Source organism: Panthera pardus, unplaced genomic scaffold (genome assembly GCF_024362965.1).
Source record: "Panthera pardus isolate Hobbes unplaced genomic scaffold, ASM2436296v1 HiC_scaffold_4, whole genome shotgun sequence".
NCBI classification, from domain to species: domain Eukaryota; kingdom Metazoa; phylum Chordata; class Mammalia; order Carnivora; family Felidae; genus Panthera; species Panthera pardus.
This window is the reverse complement of record NW_026526969.1, coordinates 14,104,891-14,128,429: the sequence shown is the minus strand read 5'-3', so window position 1 is coordinate 14,128,429 and position 23,539 is coordinate 14,104,891. Positions and strand designations below refer to the sequence as shown.

The following is a 23,539-nucleotide window of genomic DNA, read 5'->3' as shown; positions in this document are numbered from 1 at the left end:
GAAGGGGCCTCAGGCCAGTCAGCCCGGGCTGGGCATCAGAAACACCAGAAGGGGCTTTGCGCATGGAGATCGCAGCTCAGTTTTCTAGTGCAACACCGCATTTGCAGGTGGGGCAACCGTGGCTTTCACGGGACTCATTCACATGCCCTCCCTGGGATTCCTGTTGGGGACGGTTCTTTTCAAGAAAGACAGCAGTAACACTCTAACACCCCCACTTCTGTGGGAACTTCAAAAATCTAAAACAGCACTAAACGAACACACGCAGACGCACACACACACAAGGTTATAACACACACACACCCTACCACTCCACGCTTATACGATCGGGATTGTGGTAAGGATCTTGTGCCATTCACATACTTCCCAAACCACATAGTTTGGATACGTGCCCTCCTTTACCTGGGGCTTAGGCTTTGAGAGTGTGTCCACAGGCACGGGCTCCCCGAAGAGCACACCTGTGAGACGGGTCGGACGAACTTCCCCTCGCTGATAAAGAACGAGGGCCCTGAGGCAGGTGGAAGTCAGTGGCCAGGAAGAGGCCAGGAAGAGACCAGGCCTCTGGCTTCCCCTCTGTGCCCACCCCCCGCAAAGCACCTTCCTTCGGCCGCCCTCTGCGTCCCTATCCCGGACAACTCCCCTGGGGCGGCACCGGCTCACCGCCGGCCCTCCCCCGGCTACAGCATCGTCTGCAGTTCTGCAGCGGCCATGACACCAGCAAAGGGAAGGAACGCGTCATCCGTGAACTCAAGCTGGGCGCACAAGGCTGTTCATCCCGTAAAGAAGCTAAAGAGGAGACGCCTGACAGGGGCGACTCAGGGACAGCGTGAAAGACAGAGGAGAGGAAGGCGGCCGATGACGAGCAAGCTCAGCAAGCTGACAACAGGCCTGGGTCAGACACCAGTACCCACGACTCCCACCGGGAGCAAAACTAGGTGGGAGAAGAGGGGGCCGTGGGGCACTCAGTACTTCAGGATCACGGGCTGCTGTGGAGTCACCGACCTCCTGTGCTCAGGCCAACCAGGACTGACGCCAGCGCTCCAAGGACAGTCACCTTTGGCAGGAGACGTGACCTGTCCCATTAGACCGCTTGGGAAATACGAGCGCACAGACAGGCTCTGGAGAATTCGCTGAAATGCCCCAGAATGATGCAAAACACCCACGCAGGGGACCTCGGCCACACCGAGCTCCTTCTGTATCGAATATCGCTGACGGGATGGGATCAGAGCCTCATTAAACAAGCTCCAACCAGAACTGGCCACCCCGGGGTACTGTGTCCACAGCACCCTGTTCCCATCACTAGCCTGGTCTTCAGAAAGTTCAGTGACGCTGGGTCACAGACAGCATATGCCAACCTGGGAAGGAAAATCCCCTAGGGTTTCAAGGACCAAAGCACCGTTCCCCTTAGCATGGGTTTCTGTAACATGATGGCAGAGGAGGGGCCAAAACGCAGAGATTCCTGGTCCTGTGGCTCCTCGGGGCTGAGAGCCTCCCGGAGCCTCCTACCGGTGATATGGCGGCGCTCCGCCTTGCCTACGCCTGATTCCCCGGGCACACGCGAACCTTGGTCCCTCCATTCTCTCACTGAATTCTGCTTTTCTCAACATTCATGGGGCTGGGATCTCCTTTAAAATAGCAATTTTGGGGGTGCCTGGGTGACTCGGTCGAGAGTCCAACTTCAGCTCAGGTCATGATCTCAGGGTTGGTGAGTTCGAGCCCCGCGTCAGGCTGTGTGCTGACAGCTCAGAGCCTGCAGCCTGCTTCGGATTCTGTGTCTCCCTCTCTGTGTGCCCCTCCCCGCTCACACTCTCTCTCTGTCACAAAAATAAACGTTAAAAAAAATTAAACAACAATTTTAAGCCTCCTAATACTCTGGGTTCAGAATTCCTGGAACGGGGAGGAGGACAATCCTATCTTCATTAGAAAGGCGTCCTCTAACACGTAAAAGTGTCACACATCTGGCCACGCAGCCAAACACATAAAACTTGTCTTCTTGTACCAATGAAGACGCACGGAGGGCTGAAGGGAGCAGAGGAAGAGGCTGGTTAACCGCCTCTGGGAAAGGAAGCAGGAAGAGGGATCGAGGACGGGGACGCTGCCCTGGACTGAGCATGCGTGCCCCCAGCCCTAACCCCCAGCGTGCTGGGCCAGGAGGCGGGGCCTTTGGGGAGTGACCGGCTTTACAGGACGCCCTGGGGGGGGGGGGCCCATATGGGATTAGTGGCCTCCCTCCAGAGAGGAAGGGGAGAGTCCGGAGCGTGCTCTCTGGGGGTGCGGGGAGGAGGCAGGGAGGAGGGCCCTCCCAGTCTCCTGACCTAGTTACTAAATGGTCAGCCGCCCCACACCCACAAGGAATCAGTGAGGAGAGGCTCATACACCAACTAGCCGTTCCCAAGACTCGCTGGGATACACCTGCTCAGTCGTTAATACTGATGCTAGAGAAGGCTTAATGACTCACCAAAGAAAAGGCATGTTTTACCACCATCTAAGAGAAAAAAGGAAGAAAGAAAAAAGGCATAACAAGGTGAATAAATCCGCCATTTCATTTGGCTTTAATGCAAAAGTCTCAGCATTTCCCTAGGGACGGCCAGAACAGAGCGATCTTCCCTTTCTCTAGATGCCTCCTTCACTAGACGCAGTCTCTTTTTCGGTCTGATGACCACTTACCCGTCGTATCAGCCCAATAGCACCCTCCTTCCTCCCGTGCCCTTTTACCCTGCCTTTCCTTAGAGACCCGCTTGGTTAAGGTCTAACGTTCTCTAGGACACTGACCGACAGTCACGCTCAATTGGACCTTCACGCACAGGGGGACGCAGGTGCCTACTTCGGGCATCTGAACCCCGGCGCTCGGGGAAGCCCATGGCCCAACGCTGGTACAGAAGAAATTCTACATCGGCAAACTAGTTCAGCGGACAGACGCCGCCCACCAGCCTGGTGCCGGGTGTTTCCGCGTCTCCCGTAAAAGGAGGCGGACTGCCCGTTGGACAGCCGAGGGACTGAAGCTCCCACAAAACGCAGCCAGATGGGCCTGAGTCCAGGGCTCCTCCCCGTCCTCAGGCTCACTGAGCAGTCGCTCGAGGGGACCACGTGTCACAAAGTCTGGGCAAAGCAGGTGGCGGTGAGGAGGGGAGGTGACACTACCATCCTTTGAAAGGTTCAGATTAATAGCACATTTTAGCTAACCACAATTATTCAAACCTTAAAGATTTAGCAAATTGTTTTCTGTGGACGTTAATTTTTACAATTCATTTAAAAATGTTTTCATGTTTTTTCCTGATTTTTTATAAAAATAATTCTGCCATGACTAAAAATAATCTTTGAAACCCACATTTTTTGCAATTATAGACACATACAAAATTAAAAAGGTAACAGGTGGAGTAGGTCAGTGGATGGATGAGGTTTTTGTTTTCTACGCATTAATATGTATACATATACAGTATTAAGTGTGTGGCGTATATACTTTTTCTTATATATATGTATGTCAATATATATATATATATCCACACACACACTGCCTTTTTTTTTTAAGTTTATTTATTTATTTGAAGAGAGACAAAGAGAGTGCCAGTGGGGCAGGGGGGGAGGGCAGAGAGGGGGATGAATCCCAAGCGGGGCTCCACTCGGCCATCACGCGGCCCCGCAGAACCTGACGCGGGGCTTGAACGCAACGAAATGCAAGATCATGACCGTGACCTGAGCCAAAATCAAGAGGTAGATGCTCAGCCAACTGGGCCACCCAGGTGCCCCTATATGTACTATGTCCTGCTTCTTGATCTGTTCACTGTGTGTCACAGACGTCCTCACGGGTCAACGAACGTGGCTGTCTCTCAGCTTCTCTAGGAGCTGTCCGGCATCTGACCCGCGCCAGCTTCGAATCTGGTCAGCCAATCCTCACTGGAGAGTACTGAGGTTTTAGCTTTTATGAGCAATACATTCAACGTTCTTTACAAACAGTCTCCGCACACTCGTCTAATTGGATTTTCCCTTTCAAATTCATATCGTTATTACTGTAAGCTATTGGATAATATGAAACAAGTGTGTCAGAGAGAAACGTATAACCGCTCTGATAAAGCAGCCACCACTGAGGTCAACAGGGAACCGTGAACAGCAGCGCCCTCGTCAAACGTCCACTGTGACGTGTCAAATTCACCACCGTCCTGACGCCGTGATGGTATTTCTTAACTTCTCCTGGTAGTTTTATCCCCTGCGTATGTACTCAACAACGTGGCTGAATTTTTACACACTCACGCGGTACTCCTGCTCCACGTCCGCCTCCTCTGGCAAGACGCCGCCATACTTGTTGATGGGAGCTGTCCTCTGCCCGTTTTCACTGCAGTGCTCGGAATCACACACCGTTTACTCACTCATTTTACTGCTGACGAGCATTTGGATTGTTTCCAGTTGTGAGTGACGCCATGCACACTGACACACACACCTTTCTATACGGCCAGGGTTGGGACGACGGAGCCACAGAGAATACACATCTTAAACCTGAGTAAGTAACACCCATCTGCTTTTCTGAACTGGGTGTACGATTTAAATGACCACCAGCAGCAGCGTTTATGGAAGTTCCCGTTCCTCTAGTCTACCAATTCCCGCAACTGTCAAATGTTTTAATTTGGCAAATCTGCTGAGTGTGGAAGATCATTTCATTGTCCCAGAAACGTCCGTTAAGCCTCTAACCCATTTTTTCTATTGACCTGCCTATTTCTTGTGGATTTGTGGAAGTTCTTTAAACATTCTGGACACTTTTCCTTTGTCGGTTGTAGATGATGAGTGTGTTCTCCACTCTCACAGCTGGTGGGGTCTCTGGATGAGCACAAGTTCTTCATTTGATGGCAGGCAGATTCTGGACCTTTCCTTTTGCACTGGTGCTCCTATCACTCAAATCCTCCCCTATACCAAGACCATACTGATAGTTCTGGACTACATCCTAAAGAATACTGGAGCGTTTCATACTTAGGTCCCCAATCCACTTGAAACTGGGTGTGTTCAGGGTCCGATTTCATGGTTCGCCGTGGGGTGCCACCAATTTACTTACCTTGTTCTGCTGCGTCACTCAATCCCCCACTGTATCGGTTATTAAAGGTTTTCCTTTTCTCTGTAGGGGTCCAGATGGTAACTATTTAAGGCTTCGCGAACCCACAGTGTCACAGTGTCACCTCTACTGCCTGTTGTGTTTTTCCTAAGCCTTCAAAAATGTAAAACACATTCTTAGCTGGGGGTCCAAACAAAACCAAGCCACATGAGAGGCCGCAGGCCACACTTTGCTGACCTCTCAGAAGAGCAAGCCCTCCTACTTCATTTTCCTTCAAAAGTCGCTTGACATCATTCGTCTTCAGAGGAATGTAAATCAAAACCACAATGAGAGAAACAGAAGAAAGTTGGAAGGCTTACACTTCCTAACTTCCAAACTTACTACAAAGCTACGGTAATCAAAATAGCGTGTGACTGACAAGAGGGTACACACACAGGCCAAGAGGACCGAATGGAGAACCTGGAAATAAACCCAACGTGTATGACCAACGGATGTTCACCCAGGGTGCCAAGACCGCTCAGTGGGGAGAGAACACGGGTCCAACAAATGGGGCTAGAATGACCGAACGCCCACCTGCCTCACTCCACTGACAAAAGTTAACTCAAAAACGGATCGACCACCGAAACGTAACAGGACAAGCTAAACATAAGAAGGAAACAAAGGGGCAGATCTTTCAGGCTTGCATCTGGCAATGAATTCTTAGATTCGACACCAAAAGCATGACCAACAAAAGAAAAAAATAGATAACTGGTCTTCATTTTTTTTAACGTTTACTTTTGAGAGAGCGAACGTGAGTGGGGGGAGGGGCAGAGGATCCGAAGCGGGACCTGGGCTGTCAGCACAGAGCCCGACGGGGGCTCAACCTCACGAACTGTGAGATCACGACCTGAGGCGAAGTCGGGTGCTGAACCGACTGAGCCCCCCGGCGCCCCTCCTCCTCATTCCTACTTACGTCTCAAACCCTCCCTCTGGAATCACTTCTGTTTTGCTTCAAGTGGAGTCTTCAGGGTTCCTTCAGTATTTGTGGATGATAAACTTTCTCTGCCTCAAGAGGTCTCCATTCTGCCCTTAACCGTACACAGTCCTAGAGTAGTGGTTCTACCCTCCCAGACTCCCACCGCAGAGCGTCATTCGCTCTTTGTGGCTTCTGCTGTAGCATCTGGGAAGAAAGCTGCCCAACCGTCCCTCCTTTTAAATTACACCTGCTGCGGACTCACGGGCCTCCCGACTGTGATCGGGTGTTTTTCTCTTCAGTGACTGTGTCTGCTCCAGCCTTCTTTCTGGAACTCGTGCCTGCACGCTCGTCAGACCTTCTCCCACCACACCCCATGCCCCCTCAACCCGCTTACGTGTTCTCCCCGTTTCCGTCTTTTGTCCTACATGCTTGAAATCTGCTTCCCTTATTTCTTCTTCTTTATTAACATTCTCTTTTATTGGGTTCACGCTACTGCCTAACACATCCACAGAGTTTCAATTTTGGTTTTGTATTTTTCAATTCAGTAAGTTCTAGTTTATTCTTTTGAAATATGTTAAGTCACTTTTGGCGTGCCTGGGTAACTCAGCTGGTTAATGTCCGACTTCGGCTCAGGTCATGATCTCGTGGCTCACAGGTTCGAGCCCCTTGTCGGGCCCTGTGCTGACAGCTCAGAGTCCAGAGTCTGCTTTGGATTCTGTGTCTCCCTCTCTCTGCCCCTCCTCTGCTCATGCTCTGTCTCTCAAAGATAAATAAACGTTTTTAAAAAATGTTAAGTTGCTTTTAATAGTTTCCAGTTTTTTTCTTAAAGAGATTTTCTAACATCTATTTTTTTAAACACACTAAGATCAGCTGTTCTAAAATCTGTGTCTGGTAAGTCCACTACCTAAACACTACGGGTCAGATTCTGCTGTCCTTTCTTCTGATTCTAGATATTATGCTTTGTTTCCTTGTGGCTCTGGCTATCCCAACCCCATCCTTAAAAACATCATTTCTGGGGAGTCTCCAGGCTTCAGGCCTAAAGAGTCTTTTCCAGAGAGGTTTCCGCTTGCTTCTATCAGGCACTCAGGCACACCATCTGGTGTCTCACTGTGAGGTAAATTCACAGCAAGGGGGTTTCTCGGACGGCTCTTACGACACGGAGAACCAAGCCCCCAGGGAGCCTGTCTACGGTGGGTTTCCTTGTGCCTCCTCCAAGCCGGGCCCTGGCTCGGCAGCCAGGCAGTGCTCTCCACTCCCCCCCCCTCCCCCCCCCCCCCCCCCCCCCCCCGTCTGGGGGTCCACTTGCGGCTCAACCTCACCCTCAGGGGCCTCAGCTCACTACAGAGGCACTTTGGATCAGAGTCGTCAACTTTGGCAATCTTAAAGGTCGACCTCCTTTTGAGACCCTGAAAACTTAGGAAACATCGTGGTTCGGGTTCACATCACCGAACGTCTCAGGGACACGGCTGCCGGGGCTGCGCCTACCTCCCCGGGTCTCACCCTCAGGTGTGGCCTGGTGCGTCCTCGCCGCCTCCCCCGTCCGCACTTAGAGGCTTTCCCACGGTGGTTTTCCAACACTAGAGTTCTAAGTTCCCTTTGGCAGGAGTCTCTGGGTAACTGGTTCCACTGTAATTAGAAGCCGGAAATCTTATAGTTACTGCTGGAGAGTGACTGACGTCACACCCCTGCCACCTCTGTGTATCAGTACCTCCCTCCCGGGACCCCAATCAGACCAGGGTATTGGCCGCCACAGTCACGACCAGTCCGGCGGACGAGTGCGGACGTCGCTGTTGCTTTAATCGGCAGTCCCACGGTTAGCAGCAAGGATGGTGACTTTCCATCCTTCGTGGATTCGTCACGTACGATTCACGAGAACGTCTCAAGCTGCAGTTGTCTATACCCTCTTCACAGGGGGGACAAACACCTTTGTTACACACTGCAATTTTTTCCCCAATTTGTCGTCTCCCTTTTAACTTTCTTTAGGCTGACGTCTGCCGTACAGAAGTTAAATACATACATTCAAATACATTATCCTCTCCCTTGGGGTTCCTGGCCTTGTCATCGCACACAACGAACGACAGTCCGTCATTAATTCTACCCCCGTCACGCCCCAGAGACATTGCAGGTTCGCGGCCAGATCACCGCAGTAAGGCGAGGGTCAGAGTAAAGCCAGTCAAATGAATTTTTTGGTTTCCCACTGTGCCTAAAAACTGTGTTTACGCGGGAGTGTATTAAGTGTGCGACGCCATCAGGTCTAGGAAAACAAGATACGAGCCTGCAGCGGGCTGTAACCTTTCTGCCGGTGGAAGGTTTTCCTGGAGGCCGCCGGCTGCTGACCGTCAGGGTGGAGGTTGCTGGAGGCTGGGGTGGTTCTGGCAAGTTCTGAGGTGAGACGACCAAGTCTGCTGTGCTGACTCTTTCCCGAAAGGCCTCTCCGTAGCGTGCGAGGCTGTTCGAGAGCATCGTACCCACGGGAGAACTTCCTTGACGCCTGGGGTCCAGCCGCTCACCCTCCTGTGGCTTTAGCGACTCGGTTTACGCGCCGTTCTCAACCCTCTGGGGTCATTTCGCCCGTCCGCGCGGCGCCTTCACCAGGAGTGGGTTCCAGCTCCAGAAACCTCCTCGCTTGCTCACCCGGAAGGAGCGCGGCCTCGTCTGGCGAAGCGTGAGACGGAAGCCGTCCGGCCCCCCCCGCAGGCTCCACCTCTGGTTCTGCGGTTTCCACGGACCTTCAACGTGTCAAGGAAGCGGTATGTGCGAAGCGCAGTAAAACGACGTGTGCCTGTAGGAGGTCCGTTTCCACCCGGACCACCGTGGCTCCAGCTCACAAACCCTCCAGAGGCAGAACTTTACAGCACATTATTCACGGGGATCTACGTTAAAATGCTTAACACTTCATTTTTTCGTCCCCCGAAGGAGTAGATTTTAGAGGTCTGTGAGTACATAACACTATTCATGATTAATGAAACGGGGGGAAGAAAGGCCGACATCATGAGCAGGAACACGTAAGTTCTCACCGGCCCGCGATCCAAGAATAGCATAACTTGGCTTCCTGCTTCTGTGTCCTCAGGCAAGAGCCACCCAGAGGAAAACTCGGTGCGCCCGCCCCCACGGTGCTCGGATCGGGACCCAGACAGGCCCTCAAAGGCTTGGGCTCCACGGAGTTCTCTGCGTTCTAATCCCGGCCAGGCCGCTCATCAGCCGTGTTACTGCAGATACATTTCTTCAACTCCCAAGCCTCACACCCTCTCAGTATCGAATAGGAGGATTTGGTTAGAGAAATTCTCAAGTCCTCTGACTTCAACAGTTTTAAGAAGGCTGAGTTTTCTCCTACGAATCACACTATGAAAGTTAACTTAGTTAGAAAGGTGACTGACTCACACACACACACATACACGGTACCAAACCAGGATGAGGAAAGTAACCTCTGGTCGTCCAGCACGTCAAAGAGAACTCCACTGTCTGTAGAAATTATTCACTAGTTTCTAACACTTCTGAGCTATTCTTTTAAGATAAAAAACGACGCACATACCTCTGTATCTGTACATGTGTATTTAGCTCTATTTGCAATTAGACAAAAGCGTGGGGCCTCCAGACTGGGGAGTACTGCTCAGAAATAAACAGGCAGGTCGCCTGGGGGCTCAGTAGGTTGAGCGTCCTGACTCCTCCCGACTCTTAATTTCGGCTCGGGTCATGATCGCAGGGTTCATGGGATCGAGGCCCACGTCAGGCTCTGTGCGGACGGCCCGGAGCCTGCTTGGGATTCTCTCTCTCTCTCCCTCCCCCACATGCACACTTTCTCTACAAAAAAAAAAAGAGAAGGAATAATCAGGCATACTACTGATAAACGATAAACGCAGCTGGCTGGCTGGCTCTCAAGGGCATCATCAGCCTCAAAAGTGCACACGTTGTACGACTGCATTTGTGCAATCTGGTGCACGGCAGGGGTGAGGGCCGCCGGAGGCACGGCTGGCGTGTGACTGCACCAGGGACGTCTCTGGGTGACGGAGGAGCTCCAGGTCAGTGTCCTGACCCCAGGGCCGATTACACGAATCCACACGCGTAACAGTGTGACACACGTAGGCACACACACTGCACCAACGGCAACTGTGTTGTTTTCTTCTTACGCTAGAGTCGCATCTGTTGGGGGAAAATGGGTGAAGGATGTACTATCGCTGCAACTTCCTGTGAATTTATGATTTTTTCAGAAGAAAAAGTTAAAAAAAAAAGCATTAGGGAAAACAAGCACCTGATAAGAGACTAATAGAAACCAACAGAAACTCGTTCCCACAGGAAGTAAAGGGCATCACTAGCAACTCACACAAGGTAACGGTCAATGGCTGATAAACATACGGAACGAACTGACGGTCACGGAGCTCTTTTCACTGATCCACTGGTAACATGTAAGAAGAACGAAGCGAGCGCGTGGAGAGCAGGAAGAGAGCGGCTGGGGCTGGGAGCCCGCGCTGCACTGCAGGGGGAGGCACAGCCAGTGGGAGCGTGCAGGGGGGCGGTGCACCGACCGCAGTTCTCACTCAGCAAAGCCCGGGTCAACAGTGACCGAGCAGAGCTCTGCTGGTCCCCCTGCAGCACAGGAGGGCTGGCCTGGCGCTTTCCCGGGGTGGGGGTGGCGGGTGGGGGGGGGACGTGCGGGCCTGTGAACTGCTGTGGCCTGCCCGCCTCTGCTCCAGATCTTTGCTCCCGCCCTCCTGCTCTCGAAACCTGAAGGAAATGAAGGGTGACCGAGCTTCCCAGAAAGACTGGGACGTGCGGTCTGACCCGTGTCTCCCGGCAGAGCCACCTCTGGTCACAGACACCGTGAGCACAGGGTTTACTTCCGTGGCTCCAGGGGCCGGTTCCAGACACACAGGCGGCCCAGGAGCCACTCGCAAAGAAGAGAAACGGACTCTCCGACAGCATCGTTTTAAAATACAAAGTAAGGGGCGCCCAAGTGGCTCAGTCGCTTAAGTGTCTGACTCCTGATTTCAGCTCAGATCATGATCTCAGTTTATGAGTCTGGGCTCTGTGTCAGGCTCTGCACTGACCGTGTGGAGTCTGCTAGAGATTCTCTCTCTGTCTGTCTCTCTCTCTCTCTGCCTCTCCCCTGCTCTCTCTCTCTCCAAATAAATTAAAAGAATATTAAAGTATCAGGCTCCATATCAGCCACAGGGCTGACGCCTAGGGAATCCTTAAGCTTGGATGGGCAGTGAGACCAGAGGACCTCCAAATTCCTCTTCAGTTCTAAGACATACAGCCCTGACCACTTATCCCCTCCACCAAGATCATCCTGATTTGAGCCACAGCCCTGTCACCTAGATTACTGCAAAAGCCTCTAAGCAGGCCTCCTTGTTTCTATGACGGAAAGGGCCGCCAGAGCGATCCTGTTGAGATGTACATCAAATCACACCACACTTCCCCCCGAAGCCCAAGTCCTTCCAAGTGGCCCCTCATCACGCCCCCGTCCCCTCTCACCCCACCCGCTCACGTGGCTCTGGAACACAAAGCGTGACCCTGCCCCAGGGCCTTTGCACCGGTTAGTCTCCTGGCTAGAACACATCCCCCTCCCCCGGACAACCACAAGACCTGCTTTCCCACCTCCCTCAGGGCTTTCTCAAATGCCACTCAGGGAAGCTACCTCAGTTAGGGCTCCAAGCCCAGCTACGGAGGCTTTAACAGTATGGCCCAGGGTGTCCCCACTGTGCCCCGTGCCGCTTCCACTGTGGGTGTGCGCTGACCACCCAGGTTCTGGGCACCGGTCAGCAGCCTGAGCGAAGGAGGACAGGCTGGGGCAGACGTGGCCAGTCATTTTAAGAGCAAGACTGAGAAGTGAGTCCCAGGGCTACATTCAACCAGAGAGAGAGCGGAAAACGTAGCCTGGCTCTGCGGACACGTTCTCAACTCGACTCCCGTGACAGAAGGGAACGCAACTGGGGAAGAACCAGGAATATGCTAACCGCCGCCCTGTTTACCCAGGTAGCCCCCCCATTCTCTATCCCAGGCCCCCCCACTCTGCTTATCCACCGAGGCTCTCCCCCCGCCCCCGCATTCTCTATCCCAGCTCCCTGCTCGTTCTCCTCTAACACACACAGCACACGTGCCCGGGCAGGCGGGGGCACGCACGACCGTCTCTTCTTATCAGGAAGTCAGCTCCACGCGGTGCCTGTTTGCTGCTATTTCCCGGGGACACACGGTGGCTGCTCCACAAACACTTGCTGAGCGAACGCGCTCCACACAATTAGAAAGGACACACGAGCCTCAAAGCCCGGCCGTGAGGTATCTCCAGCAGCCCGTATACTCGGAGGAGCCACCACATCACGTGCTCTCCCGACGGTCTCCTCGCTCAACACGGGGGCCAAAGGAACTTACGGACCCAACTCTCCCTCGCGGGGGCCCCGCACGGAGCACCGACCCCCACCCCCATCGTGTGGGAGGCGGAAAGGTCCCAACGGGCCTCTGGCACCGGCAGCCGCGCGTCTCCGTCAGGAACTCCGGGCCGCTGAGGGCCCGCACGCAGCAGGGGACTCCGCTCCCGCCACACTCACGAGCACGTCGCCCTGCTCCCCTGGCCCTCCCCCCGTCGCCGTCTGGGGCGCACGTCCGGGCAAGGAGCCCCGCGGAAGGTCACCGCGAGGGCCCGGACACAGGCCCTCGCCGCCCTCCCTGGACTGGCCGTCCTGCCACTTGTGACACGAGGGGAGAAGATGGCGCCCCCGTCCGGGGCTTCCTGCCACGTGCAGCCAGAGGTCACGGAGGAGCGGACACCCAGGAGCACTGAGCCTCTGCCAACAGCAGGAGACCCGCATCCCCAAAGCAGAAAGGTTGTCCGGAATGCCCCAAGTTGCACCGCAAGGAGCATCAGGCGCTGAAGGCTCTGTGCTCGCCCACCTGCTGGGGGCCCCCCGTCCCCCTCTGGCCTGACACCTCCCGGGACAGCTCTTTAAAGAAGCACGACCACAGGGCATCTTGAGAGCAGAGCGAAGAGGAAAAGGCCAAAGGATTCCGGGGACGTCGGGCGGGCCGGGCGGAGCGCAGGCAGACCAGCCACGGAGCCTTCAGAGACCGGCGGCGAGCACCGTGTTCCCCCCAGACAGCCCGCGGACGCGACCTGTCGTTTCCCAGGCACGCCGCCACCCCAGGCCTCGCTCACTGGCCAGCCACCAGGGAGCCGCCAAGCCGTGAGGGCACAGGTCCTCCCTAGCAGGAAGGGCCGGCTGCAGGGGCCCGCGCCCATCACGGCCGGGCCCCTGGTCTCCGGCGCGCTCGAAGCCACGGAAGTTACTGTGGCCACAAGGCGCCTCGTCCTCCGTTTGGCCTGGCTCTCTGCCGTCTCAGAGCCTTCCTGAGAAAGCTCGCGAACGTGAACCAGGGCGTCCGGCCTTTTTGAAAGGGGGCCGGTCCGATCTTTTCTGAGATGGAGGAAGGGGCACGCGGCCTAACCGATGTTTGCCGCAGGAGGCAGAGGAGGACGTGGGGCCCTACTCTCCCAGGGCCCGACGGAGGGGTGTTCCCAGCCCGAGGGCTCGCGAGCCGCGTCTCTACAGCCCTTCCACGGCTCTAGCGTCCATGGGGTGAGGGCCTGGCAGAGCAGGCGACGAGGCAGGGCCGACACGGATCGTGGCCGTGCAGGAAGTCAAGCCCTGGGGGCCACAGAAGGTGAGCACGACACGGGTGGGTTTTCCGTCAGGCGCCAGGCTGCCGCGTCCAGAGATTCTCTTGATGGCGTAAAGTATAAAATCATAAATCATGAGCCAGTAGGTAGTATAAAGTTACCCGAGGCCACAGGTCATTTCCCTGTTAAACTGTCACACTCGGAGGACTGTCAGGGGGCAGCACCCGCACACGCCCGTGACCAACAGCTGTCCTGTCCATCTGCAGTTCAGCCGGTGCACTCAGCCTCTCCGAGCTCCTCTGCTGAGGTCGGGAAGACTCGATTCCTTTAAACGTGACGGGGGGAAAATAAGTCTCTGTACTAAGCAGAAGCCTTTCATTTCCAGGAATCAAGAAACCCGGGGCCGTCAGCGTAAACGTGCTCCTCTGAGCGGAGCCTTCGATGCCGTCTTCAAAGCAGGAGACAGACAGACGACATCGTCAAGCCAACACACCGTCCCACCCCTTTGAAAGAGGAACGGAAAGGATGCACCGAGTGTCCACGGTCGACGTGAATCGTCCTGTGTGCGTGCCACACGTCCGCCCGCGCGGCCTCCCTGCCATGTGCACGGATGCTGGGCTCACAATCGGACGACGGGAGGTCATGTGGAGACTCAGGGGACTGTCCGGTCCTCTGAGCGCGAGACGGTGCGCCTGACCTAGGGTCACACCAAGCCGTTTCCGGAGCCGTTGGGCCACAGTCTCGAGAGCACACTGGCTGCCTTCAGGCAGGCAGGTCGGCACCCGGTGAGCCCCTGGCTGCTCACACGGGTCAGGGTCGGGGGAGCTGGTGACGAACACGAGGTAGACTACATAACGAGCAGTCGTGCAGAAGCAAACGCCCCAGCAGCGGTAAATCCGAAGAGGTGGGACCGAGTGTCAGAACCACTGGTGCTCAGGCCGCGGTTCTCAGTCTGTCACCGGGCCTTCCGAGGGAGCCCAGCAGCCGGCCTCCGCCTGCCCACCACCGAGCCACTTCTGGAAACCCGAGAGCGGCTGCAAGCACACAGCGGTTCTGCGGCTCATGGGGGTCCTGCGCTGCTCCGCACCGCCCCTCGTCCTCAGGCCGGAACGGGGTGGACAGGGCACCCAGGCCAGACCGGCGGCCTCCCCCCGCCACCGAGCCCGGGCTCCTCCCTGCTCCCGCAGTGGCTACGCTGGTGAGACCCTGTTGTGTCGCCGCCGCCTCGTGACCACAGGGGAGGCGAACCGGCCTGAGCAGGAGAAGGGGGACGGTGCCAAGGAAGGCCCAGAGGGGCTCCCCGGTGGCCTCACGGTCCTGCACGTCTGCCGAATGCCCTCCCCCCCCACCCGGCTGCCCCTCACTCCCATCTTCACACAGCTCCCCCATGAACACCTCCCCTCATCCCTCCCTGCCCGGCTGGAAGTGCCTGTTTTCTCCGTTTAGGCCTAACGTAGCCTGTATCTTCCTCAATTATATTTCTTGGCACATTTCACTGCAATTATTTGTTTGTAAGTGTGTCTGTCTCACCAGCTTTCAGAACAAATGGGACTCGACCTCAGCACAGCGCCCGGCACGCAGAGAGGGCTAAGTGAGCACCCGCCTGCCACATGGCCCAGCAAGGACCACGATGTGCAAACTCACGGTCACTATCGGGGCGGAACTTGTACACAAAGGACAACGTGCCCACCTCCGCTGTACTGTAGTAACGAACGAGACCCTAATTTCAAAGGTATCACAGAAAGCAGGTAAGTGGTGAATACATTATCCATATTCTATATTACAGGCATGTGAATTAGCGCGTAAATCGCAAAATTCATTTAAAGACCCAAAACTGTCTTTAGCTAGCACAAGGTCACAGGCAGAGACGATACTTACGTTCGTCTACCTACGAGGAAACCTCTGGTGTGCCTTGCTACGTCTCAGAAGCGCTGTGAAAGGTAAGATCTAACGTAGTGTGGTCGTGCGCTTTGTTTCTGAGCTGCAGAGCTTATCAAATTCCGCGTGTGACTGGCAGTCAGCCTCAGGGACCACACAGAAGGGCCAGGCGGCCTCCTCTTTGGAGCGGGAAGAGCCCCGGCCTGCACACCCACCCTGCTCTCCGCCGAGGAGGAAGGGCCCTCACACGGCCGTCACCAGACTAGGCCTTTCTCCTCCCTCTCCCTGGACTGGCAAGTAAACCCAGAGGGCAGAGGGGACAGGAACAGTCTAACACCTGGTGGACAGCAATTCTCAAAGCAGCTGGATCTCTCCAGTGAGAGACTGTCAAGGGCCTGTCACCTGGGGAGGAAAAAAGAAAAAAAAAAAAAAAAAAGAAAACCAAGTTGATGAAGCATCACCCTGGAAAGGATGTGACGCTTAAGAAAGGTCCCCAGAGGAGAGAGAGCAAGGTCGGACTGCAGATGGGGAAGGGAAGGGCCTGGTCATGCTGCACGGAGATGCTTCTGTTCCCCACGGCGGGCCCTGCCTGCACGCCTCGGCAATAATGACCACGAAGGCCTACTGTCCCCCATTTCAATCAGATGCTCTGATTTTTAACTTATTTTTTAACTTTAGGGGGGCAGGGGGAAGGGAGAAAATGCCAGGCAGGCTCCAAGCTCAGTGTGGGGCCCGACGCAGGGCTCAATCCCGTGACCGTGGCATCATGACGGGAGCTGAAATCAAGACTCAGATGCTCACCCGACGAAGCTACCCAGTTGCCCTAATTTTTATAAAAAAAACACACAGAAAAGTACAAAGTAGAAGAATAACAAATACTGGGCGGCTCAGTCGGTTAAGCAGCCGACTCCTGATTTCAGCTCAGGTCACAATCTCACAGTGTGTGGGTTTGAGCCCCGTGTCGGGCTCTATGTTCACTGTCTGGAGCCTGCTTTGGATCCTCTGTCTCCCTCTCTCTGCCCCGCCTCCGTGCCGTCTCTGTCAAATAAATAAATGTTCAAAAAACTGAAGAAAAAAACCCAAACAAACACCTGGGGCGCCTGGGTGGCTCAGTTGGTGGGGCAACCGGCTTGGGCTCAGGTCATGATCCCACGGTTCGTGAGTCTGAGCCCCGCGGTGGGGTCCGTGCCGTCAGCACAGAGCCCGCTTCGGTTCGATCCTCTCTCTCTGTCCCTCACCCGCTCGTGCTCTCTCTCCCGCTCAGAAACAGACAAACGAACGAACAAATAACAAATACGTCCCTACCACCCAGTGAACCAAACCCAGGGGCAGCTGCTCCCGGTTACGGCGGCCGTGAAGCCTACAGGACTGCCGGGAACAGTACGCCCCTCGGGCACTGCGTCTTCGGGGAGCCCGGCTGCTGGGCGCACAAGTCGGAAACAGAGGCCAGGACCCACCTTGCACCAGTTTCACCTGACCCCACGCCGAGGTGAGGTCTAGACTAAAGGCTCTCAGGGACAGACTATTGTTGGCCTTATGACTGCCATACCCCAGCCTATCACACCCGTGGCCAGCACAGAAGGTGCTCCTTAAGCGTTGGATGAATGAATGGAGTTAGAAAGACGCAGACTGGCTTCTGAGGCCCAAGTCGCTCGCAGGGATTACTACGAAGACGGGCTGTGGAAGCCATAACCTCTGCGGCGTATTTCCACGTCCTTCCCTGCACGAGGCCCCGACCTCAGCTGGGAGGCCCCTAGCTCGACATGACTGCCCCCCACATGACTGTGGAACAAGGCAGACAGGAGTCTGGCAAAACCACCCCCACACCACCCTCCCTGACGGAAGGCTGACCAAGCGAGAGCTCTGAGTAATCGGCCGTGGATGCCTACATGTGCCTCTCCGGTCAGTTCTCGACGGGTAGTAGTGATTCCACGTCCTTTACAGGGACAAAGACTCAAACCCCAGTGTTACACGGAGATGCTGTGTTCCCCAGCCGTTCCGGATGTTCCTGCCCCTTAGAAGATTAAGATTTCTTTCTGTGACGACTGCATCTTCCAGTTCTGTCGACTGTTCCACCGTAATTTTTGTTTTTATTTTTTAATTTTTTTTTTTAACCTTTATTTATTTTTGAGACAGAGAGAGACAGAGCATGAATGGGGGAGGGTCAGCGAGAGAGAGGGAGACACAGAATCCGAAACCAGCTCCAGGCTCTGAGCCGTCAGCCCAGAGCCCGACGCGGGACTTGAACTCACGGACCGCGAGATCATGACCTGAGCCGAAGTCGGCCGCTTACCAACGGAGCCACCCAGGTGCCCTTCCACCGTAATTCTTGAAGTTAACTTGAAAAAGCATGTCAAGGTGAGAAATGTCCCCGGTTGGATCCAGCGATGGGTATTAAGGCGAGTGGGCAAAAGCTTCAGGGGCAACAGGACACCTGCATCGCCTCAAAGCACCCCCCCCCCGCCCCCCGCCCGCGTATATGACAGTACCCGGGAGCTTGAGAAAGCTCCCGACAGTACCCGGGAGCTGAGAAACCCAGCAGCCACGGCCTTCACTGAGCCACGAAGGCTCGCGTCGCTACGAGGGGGCACACCATCACTTCCGCAGTCTTTTGGCCAAAAACGGACAATCTCGTCCTAACAAGGAGGAAATACCAGACAAACCCAAGTAGGGACATTCCACAAAATAACTGATCGGTGCTCTTTAATGGTGTCAAGGTCACAGAAACTAAGGAAAGACGGAGGACCGCCACTGACGGGGGACTGTCACTGACTGCAGACTACGGCAATGTGGGGTCCTGAGCCGGATCCTGGCACACAGGGAAGTCCCCAGTGGAAAACACTGCAACCGGAAAAAGGTCTGTTGTTTCATTCACGATACGGAACCAACACGAGTCTTCCGGTCACGGCGGCCGTGCTACGGCTGTGGGACAGGTCGGCCTTAGGGGAGACGGGGTGAACAGCATATGGAAACTGAACGGAAAAAACGACCAGGCAGGCCGCATAAATACATGACAAAAATACAAATAACTCATTAGAAAAAAGCGGCAAGAGCACCAAAGGCATATCCCAGAAGGCACACAGCCGATAAGCATCATCAGGGGAATTTCAATGACACCACGAGAAGCTACTATCACAATTTTAAAGCCAGGTAACGCTAGTATCAGCGAGGACGAGAGCTAACGGGGACCCTTTTCTGCTGCTGGCAGACGTGTTACAGGGACGACCACCCTGGAACATGACCTGCTGCATCTGGTCCATTTGGAGGCATAGGCGTCCGCGGACTGGGCAGCCCTCCTCACCCGGTCCGTGTCGCGAGGAAACCCCGAACACATGCGTCTGGAGACACACAAGAGAGACCACAGCAGTTGTGTGTGGAGTGGCAAAACACGGAAAACAGTTCCCAAGCACAGCTTTGAGAGAACGGACGGATCCTGTTTATTCCCGCCGTGGACAGACGGCCGCAGAGAAAATGAAGGAACCACAGCCACACCAGCAACGCGAATGAATTCCGAAATCGCAAGTCACAGGAGAGCATATTCACTATGAAACCATTTACATCAACTTTGAAAGTAGACAAGACGCTTTAAAAATACATCTTGTAGCAAAACTGTCAAGAAAGGGACTGATGGTTCAAAACGTGGGGTCCCAGCTCACAGGGGCAAAGGGAGTGAGAGTCACAGGTGCTTCTGGCCCCCCGGGGTGTGGACAGACGGACGGACGGCGGGCACAGCTGCTCCTGTTACCGGGAAGTCTGAAGCCCTGTCTAGAGCGAATGAAGGGTCGTTAGGGAAAAGCCAAACGCAAACAGGCGTGTCTTCAATGAATCTAAATGACAAAGACGACCAGGCATGTTTCAAAACTTTTGGACATTAAAACGGAAGGAAAGAACCCACAGAAAGCAAGCAGACGGTTCGGATTAGCAACCAAGGAGCTGATCTGGAAGGAGACGGTCACCACCTGCCAGCCGGGAGCTGCACCGTACGAGCCGGAAAGCGGTTTCAAGGAGACGGTAACTTCCCACCATGAACAAGGCCTGAACATTCTAAGCCCCGAGAGTTACACGGAGCTTTAACAGTACGTTGTACTCCTTGTACTTACTTAGCCAGAATGAATGAAAATTGCCCCTGCTGAACCATTTAGATAGCTTCATTTGCCTCCAGCGTGTTTGCTGTTGGTGGTGTTGAATATTAGGATGTACAGCAATTTGCAGCTTGCCTGTACTTTGACAGTTTTTAAGGAACTTCTGAAGGCCAAGACCGGTCATGAAAATCACGATCGTGTAGCCTGGGGGAGGGCTCACTCACCAGCTGGAACTCGCTCCTCCGGCTAAAAGCCTCCCTGATGCCGGAGTCCCTCCAGAGAGCGCTCAGGGCGGGGACGTACAGCTGGAAGGTGGCAGGCTCCACGGGCAGCCCCGCCTTGTTCTCAAAGGCCAGGAGAAACATGCCGTGCTTCTCATTTTCCGAATGCTGCCACGGGATGCCCAGCTTGTCTCGCGCATCCACGAGGACCCTTGAGCCCTAGGAGATAAAGGAGACAGAGAGGGTTTAATTACACTCCCAAGACCGCACCACGACAGAGAGCCGCGGCACAGGCCTTGACCGTCACGCGGCAGCAAACTCACAGGCTATCAACCAGGGTCTGTGTCCTGCTTCGTTTGGTCAAGTCACCCGTGTCTCAACTCGCTGAAACCTGGCAGCTCCTCGACACCAGGAGGACACGACGGTCTGAAAGCCTGGAGCGAATGGGCGAGCCACCAACAGGTGGCCAGTAACCACCAGACGGGACAAAACCGAGATGCACAAGCCGAGCGGCCTGCCCCCCCCGAAACAGGGGCCCGTGGGCACATCCTGGATTGAATGCCGCCACTGTTAGTGATGAGGAGAGGCTGTTTTTCATTATTTGGCTTACTTCCTCACTGTTAGAAATAGAGTATTCTTGACCCCTTTCTTACCTCACAGACAGGTTAAGAAAGGGGATGGAGAAACAGCCCCAACCCAGGTAGGTGTCCAGTCTGCGGGGGACACTGTCCTGGGGATAACGGCCCCACTGGGCAGTAACGAGGTCCAGTTCATCATTCTCACCCCAGTGCTTCCAAATTAGCAACACCGTATGGAAGCAAGTTTCTGAGTTCTTCTGAGGGGACCCAATGAACGCTCTCTGGCACCGTGAATCCTGCGGGGGGCAAAGACCAGCGGGGGGCCTGTCTGGAAAAGCCTTCACAGGCTCAGGGTGGTCTGGTGGGGCCTGGAACGACAGGGGGCAGTAACTCGTCTCCTGGCACAGAGAACACCAGGACCTCACTGCTACTGGGCACTTGTTTTAAAAAAACAATCAGGGCACCTGGGAGGCTTAGTCGGTTGAGCTCAGGTCACGATCTCGCCATTGACGAGTTCGAGCCCCGCATCAGGCTCTGTGCTGACAGCTCGGAGCCTGGAGCCTGCCTCGGATTCTGTGTCTCCCACTGTCTCTCCTCCACCCCTCCCCTGCTCGTGCTCTGTCTCAAAAATAAATAAACATTAAAAAATAATAATAGTAACGGCTTTATAGGATATATGTCACATACAATCCCCCCATTTAAACTGTACAACTCAGTGGAAGTTTCACGTCCAACAACTTGGGTCAGAGCGGATTCATTCATCATCGATTGTGGCTTCCTTGTATCCCTGCTGTAGCATGTGTGGTGCCTACAACTTTCGTTTCTGCATTGAAACACTGAGCCGAATGGTAACGGGGACCAAAAAGAGTAGTGCAATTTGTCCTCCAGGTCTAGACCAGGACTGTCTGGTGACCGATGTTCCTGCGAGTTCCCTCCTCGGGGCCCACACTCGTCTGCCATCCGTAACCAGGCCCATTTCTACTGATCCACAAACACATGTCCAAGGCTCACAGGCACCATGGGTAAACAGGTTTATGAAGCAGAGTCTGATCTGTAGAAACTCGGAATCTAGCTAGGGAAACAGACCTACGAATTAAAACAATTGATAACCATTCACCATAAAAATACTCAGAAAACTAGGAATAGAGGAGAACTTCCTTAACTTTGAGAAGACTCACAAAAACTGACAGCTAATGTCATAATTAACAGTGAAGGACTGAATCCTTTTCTCTAAAATCAGGAACAAGAGAAGGCGCCCACTTGTGGAGGTGCCAATGAATACAGTACTGGTAGTTCTAGCCAGTGATGGCAAGGTGAAGACATACAAGGTACAGGGATCAGCAAGAGGGAAAAATAAAACTGAGTCTATTTGCAGATAAAATGAAATGATGGTCTATGTGGAAAATTCCAAGGAATCTACCAAAAAAACTTCCTCGTGAATTCATTCAGCAAGGCCGCCGGATGTAAAATTAACCTATAGAAATCAACTGTCTTTCTACTTACTAGCAATGAACGTGTGGAAACTGTAATTTAAAATGCCGTATCAACAATCACTAAGAAAGTAGAAATCGTATAAAACATGTCCAGGACCTGTATGTTGAAAACTACAAAATGTTGACGAAAGAAACCAAAGTGAACCTAACAAATGGAGAGACATACCATGTTCATGGATTGGGAGTTTGAAAATAGTAAATATTCTCTCTAAATTGATATACAAGTCTAACACAATTTCTATAAATCCCAGCAAGATCTTTTAGGGGCACGAATATGGATATATGAGTGTTGTATATAGACGTGTGTGTGTGTTTGTGTGTGTCGTGTGTGTGTGTGTGTGTGTGTATAGCTATCCTAAAATTTTTGGGAAGGTACTAGATTAGCTGCAACAATTTAGAAAAAGAAACTCAGGGAAAGGAATCACTCAATTTCAACACTTACTATACAGCTATGGTAATCAAGATTGTGCGGTACTGGTGACAGGACAGGAACAGACACAAAGATCAACTGAACATAACTGAGAACCCAGAGATGGCCCCACATAAGTGTGGCCCACTGAGTTTTATAAAGATCCAATTACAGAGAGGGAGAACAGCCTTTTCAACAAATGGTGCGGGAGTAACTGGGCATCCACAGGCAAAGGAAAAAAGAACCCTGACCTCCAACCTCACATTTTATACAGAATCCACTCAAAAGGCAAAACTAGAACATAGGAGAAAATCTTCCGGATCTACAGCTCGGTGAATAGTTCCTAGGTGACGCAATGCATAATTTATAAAAGAAAACACCAAGAAACTGGACTTCATCAAAATTAAAACTGCGCTCTGCAGAAGACTCTCTGCAGAGGCTGAAAAGATGCTCTATGGACTAGGAGGCAATACCCACCACACACCCGACAAAGGACGTGAGTCTAGAATTTATACAGAACACTCAAAACTCAACAGTTAGAAACACAATCCAGTTAGGAAATGGGCAGAAGACATGATGAGACGTTTCGCCAGGGAGCACACACAGAGAGCACGCAAGCAGGTGAGAGACCAGATGTTCAAGGCCACCAGCCATCAGGGCAAAGCAGGTTAAGACCAGAGAAGGTACCGTTACACAGTATTCAAACAGCTGAAACGAACAAACAAAACCAGTGACAACACCAGAGGGTGGTGAGGGCGCAGAGATATTTAATCTCTCATACATTGTTGATGGGATCTGAGGCGGCACAGCCACTCTGGAAACCGTTTTCCGGTTTCTTAAAAAATTAAACCTGTATTTATCAAACAATCCAGCCATCTCACTCCTGGGCACTGACCTCAGAGAAATGAGAATTTACGTCCGCACAGAAACATGTGCAAGAATGTTCATAGCAGCTTTATTCATAACAGCCTAGAGCTGGAAACAGCCCCAAAGTCCTTCAATAGACAAATGGTCACACGCTGTGGGGCCCCCGTACCAGGAAAAAGGACATGGCAGTAAAAGGGAATGAGCACTTGATTCATGGGACAACCTGGACGGGGCTCAAAAAAAAATTATGCTGAGTAAAAAAAAAGCCAGTCTCAGAAGATCACATGCTATGTGATTCTGTGTAGAGACTATTCTTGAAGTGACAAAATTATAAAGACAGAACACAAATTAGTGGCTGCCAGGGACTGGGAACGGCAGAGGAAGCAGGACGGGGGCGGGGGGGACGGTCCCA

The 23,539-nt window shown here is 53.5% G+C and overlaps 1 protein-coding gene across 2 annotated transcripts in view; it reads right to left on the bottom strand.

Annotated features, from left to right (window-relative positions):
* Nucleotides 1–23,539, bottom strand: part of GNA12 (G protein subunit alpha 12) — a 110,913-nt gene that overhangs the window by 46,819 nt on the left and 40,555 nt on the right. The window contains exon 2 of one of the 2 annotated variants that reach the window (XM_019422507.2): nucleotides 19,784–19,999. The exons of the other annotated variant lie outside the window; for it this stretch is intronic. Within the exon in view, the coding sequence (XP_019278052.1) occupies nucleotides 19,784–19,999 (216 nt within the window). The remainder of the gene's footprint in view (nucleotides 1–19,783; nucleotides 20,000–23,539) is intronic. 2 annotated transcript variants of the gene reach the window in all.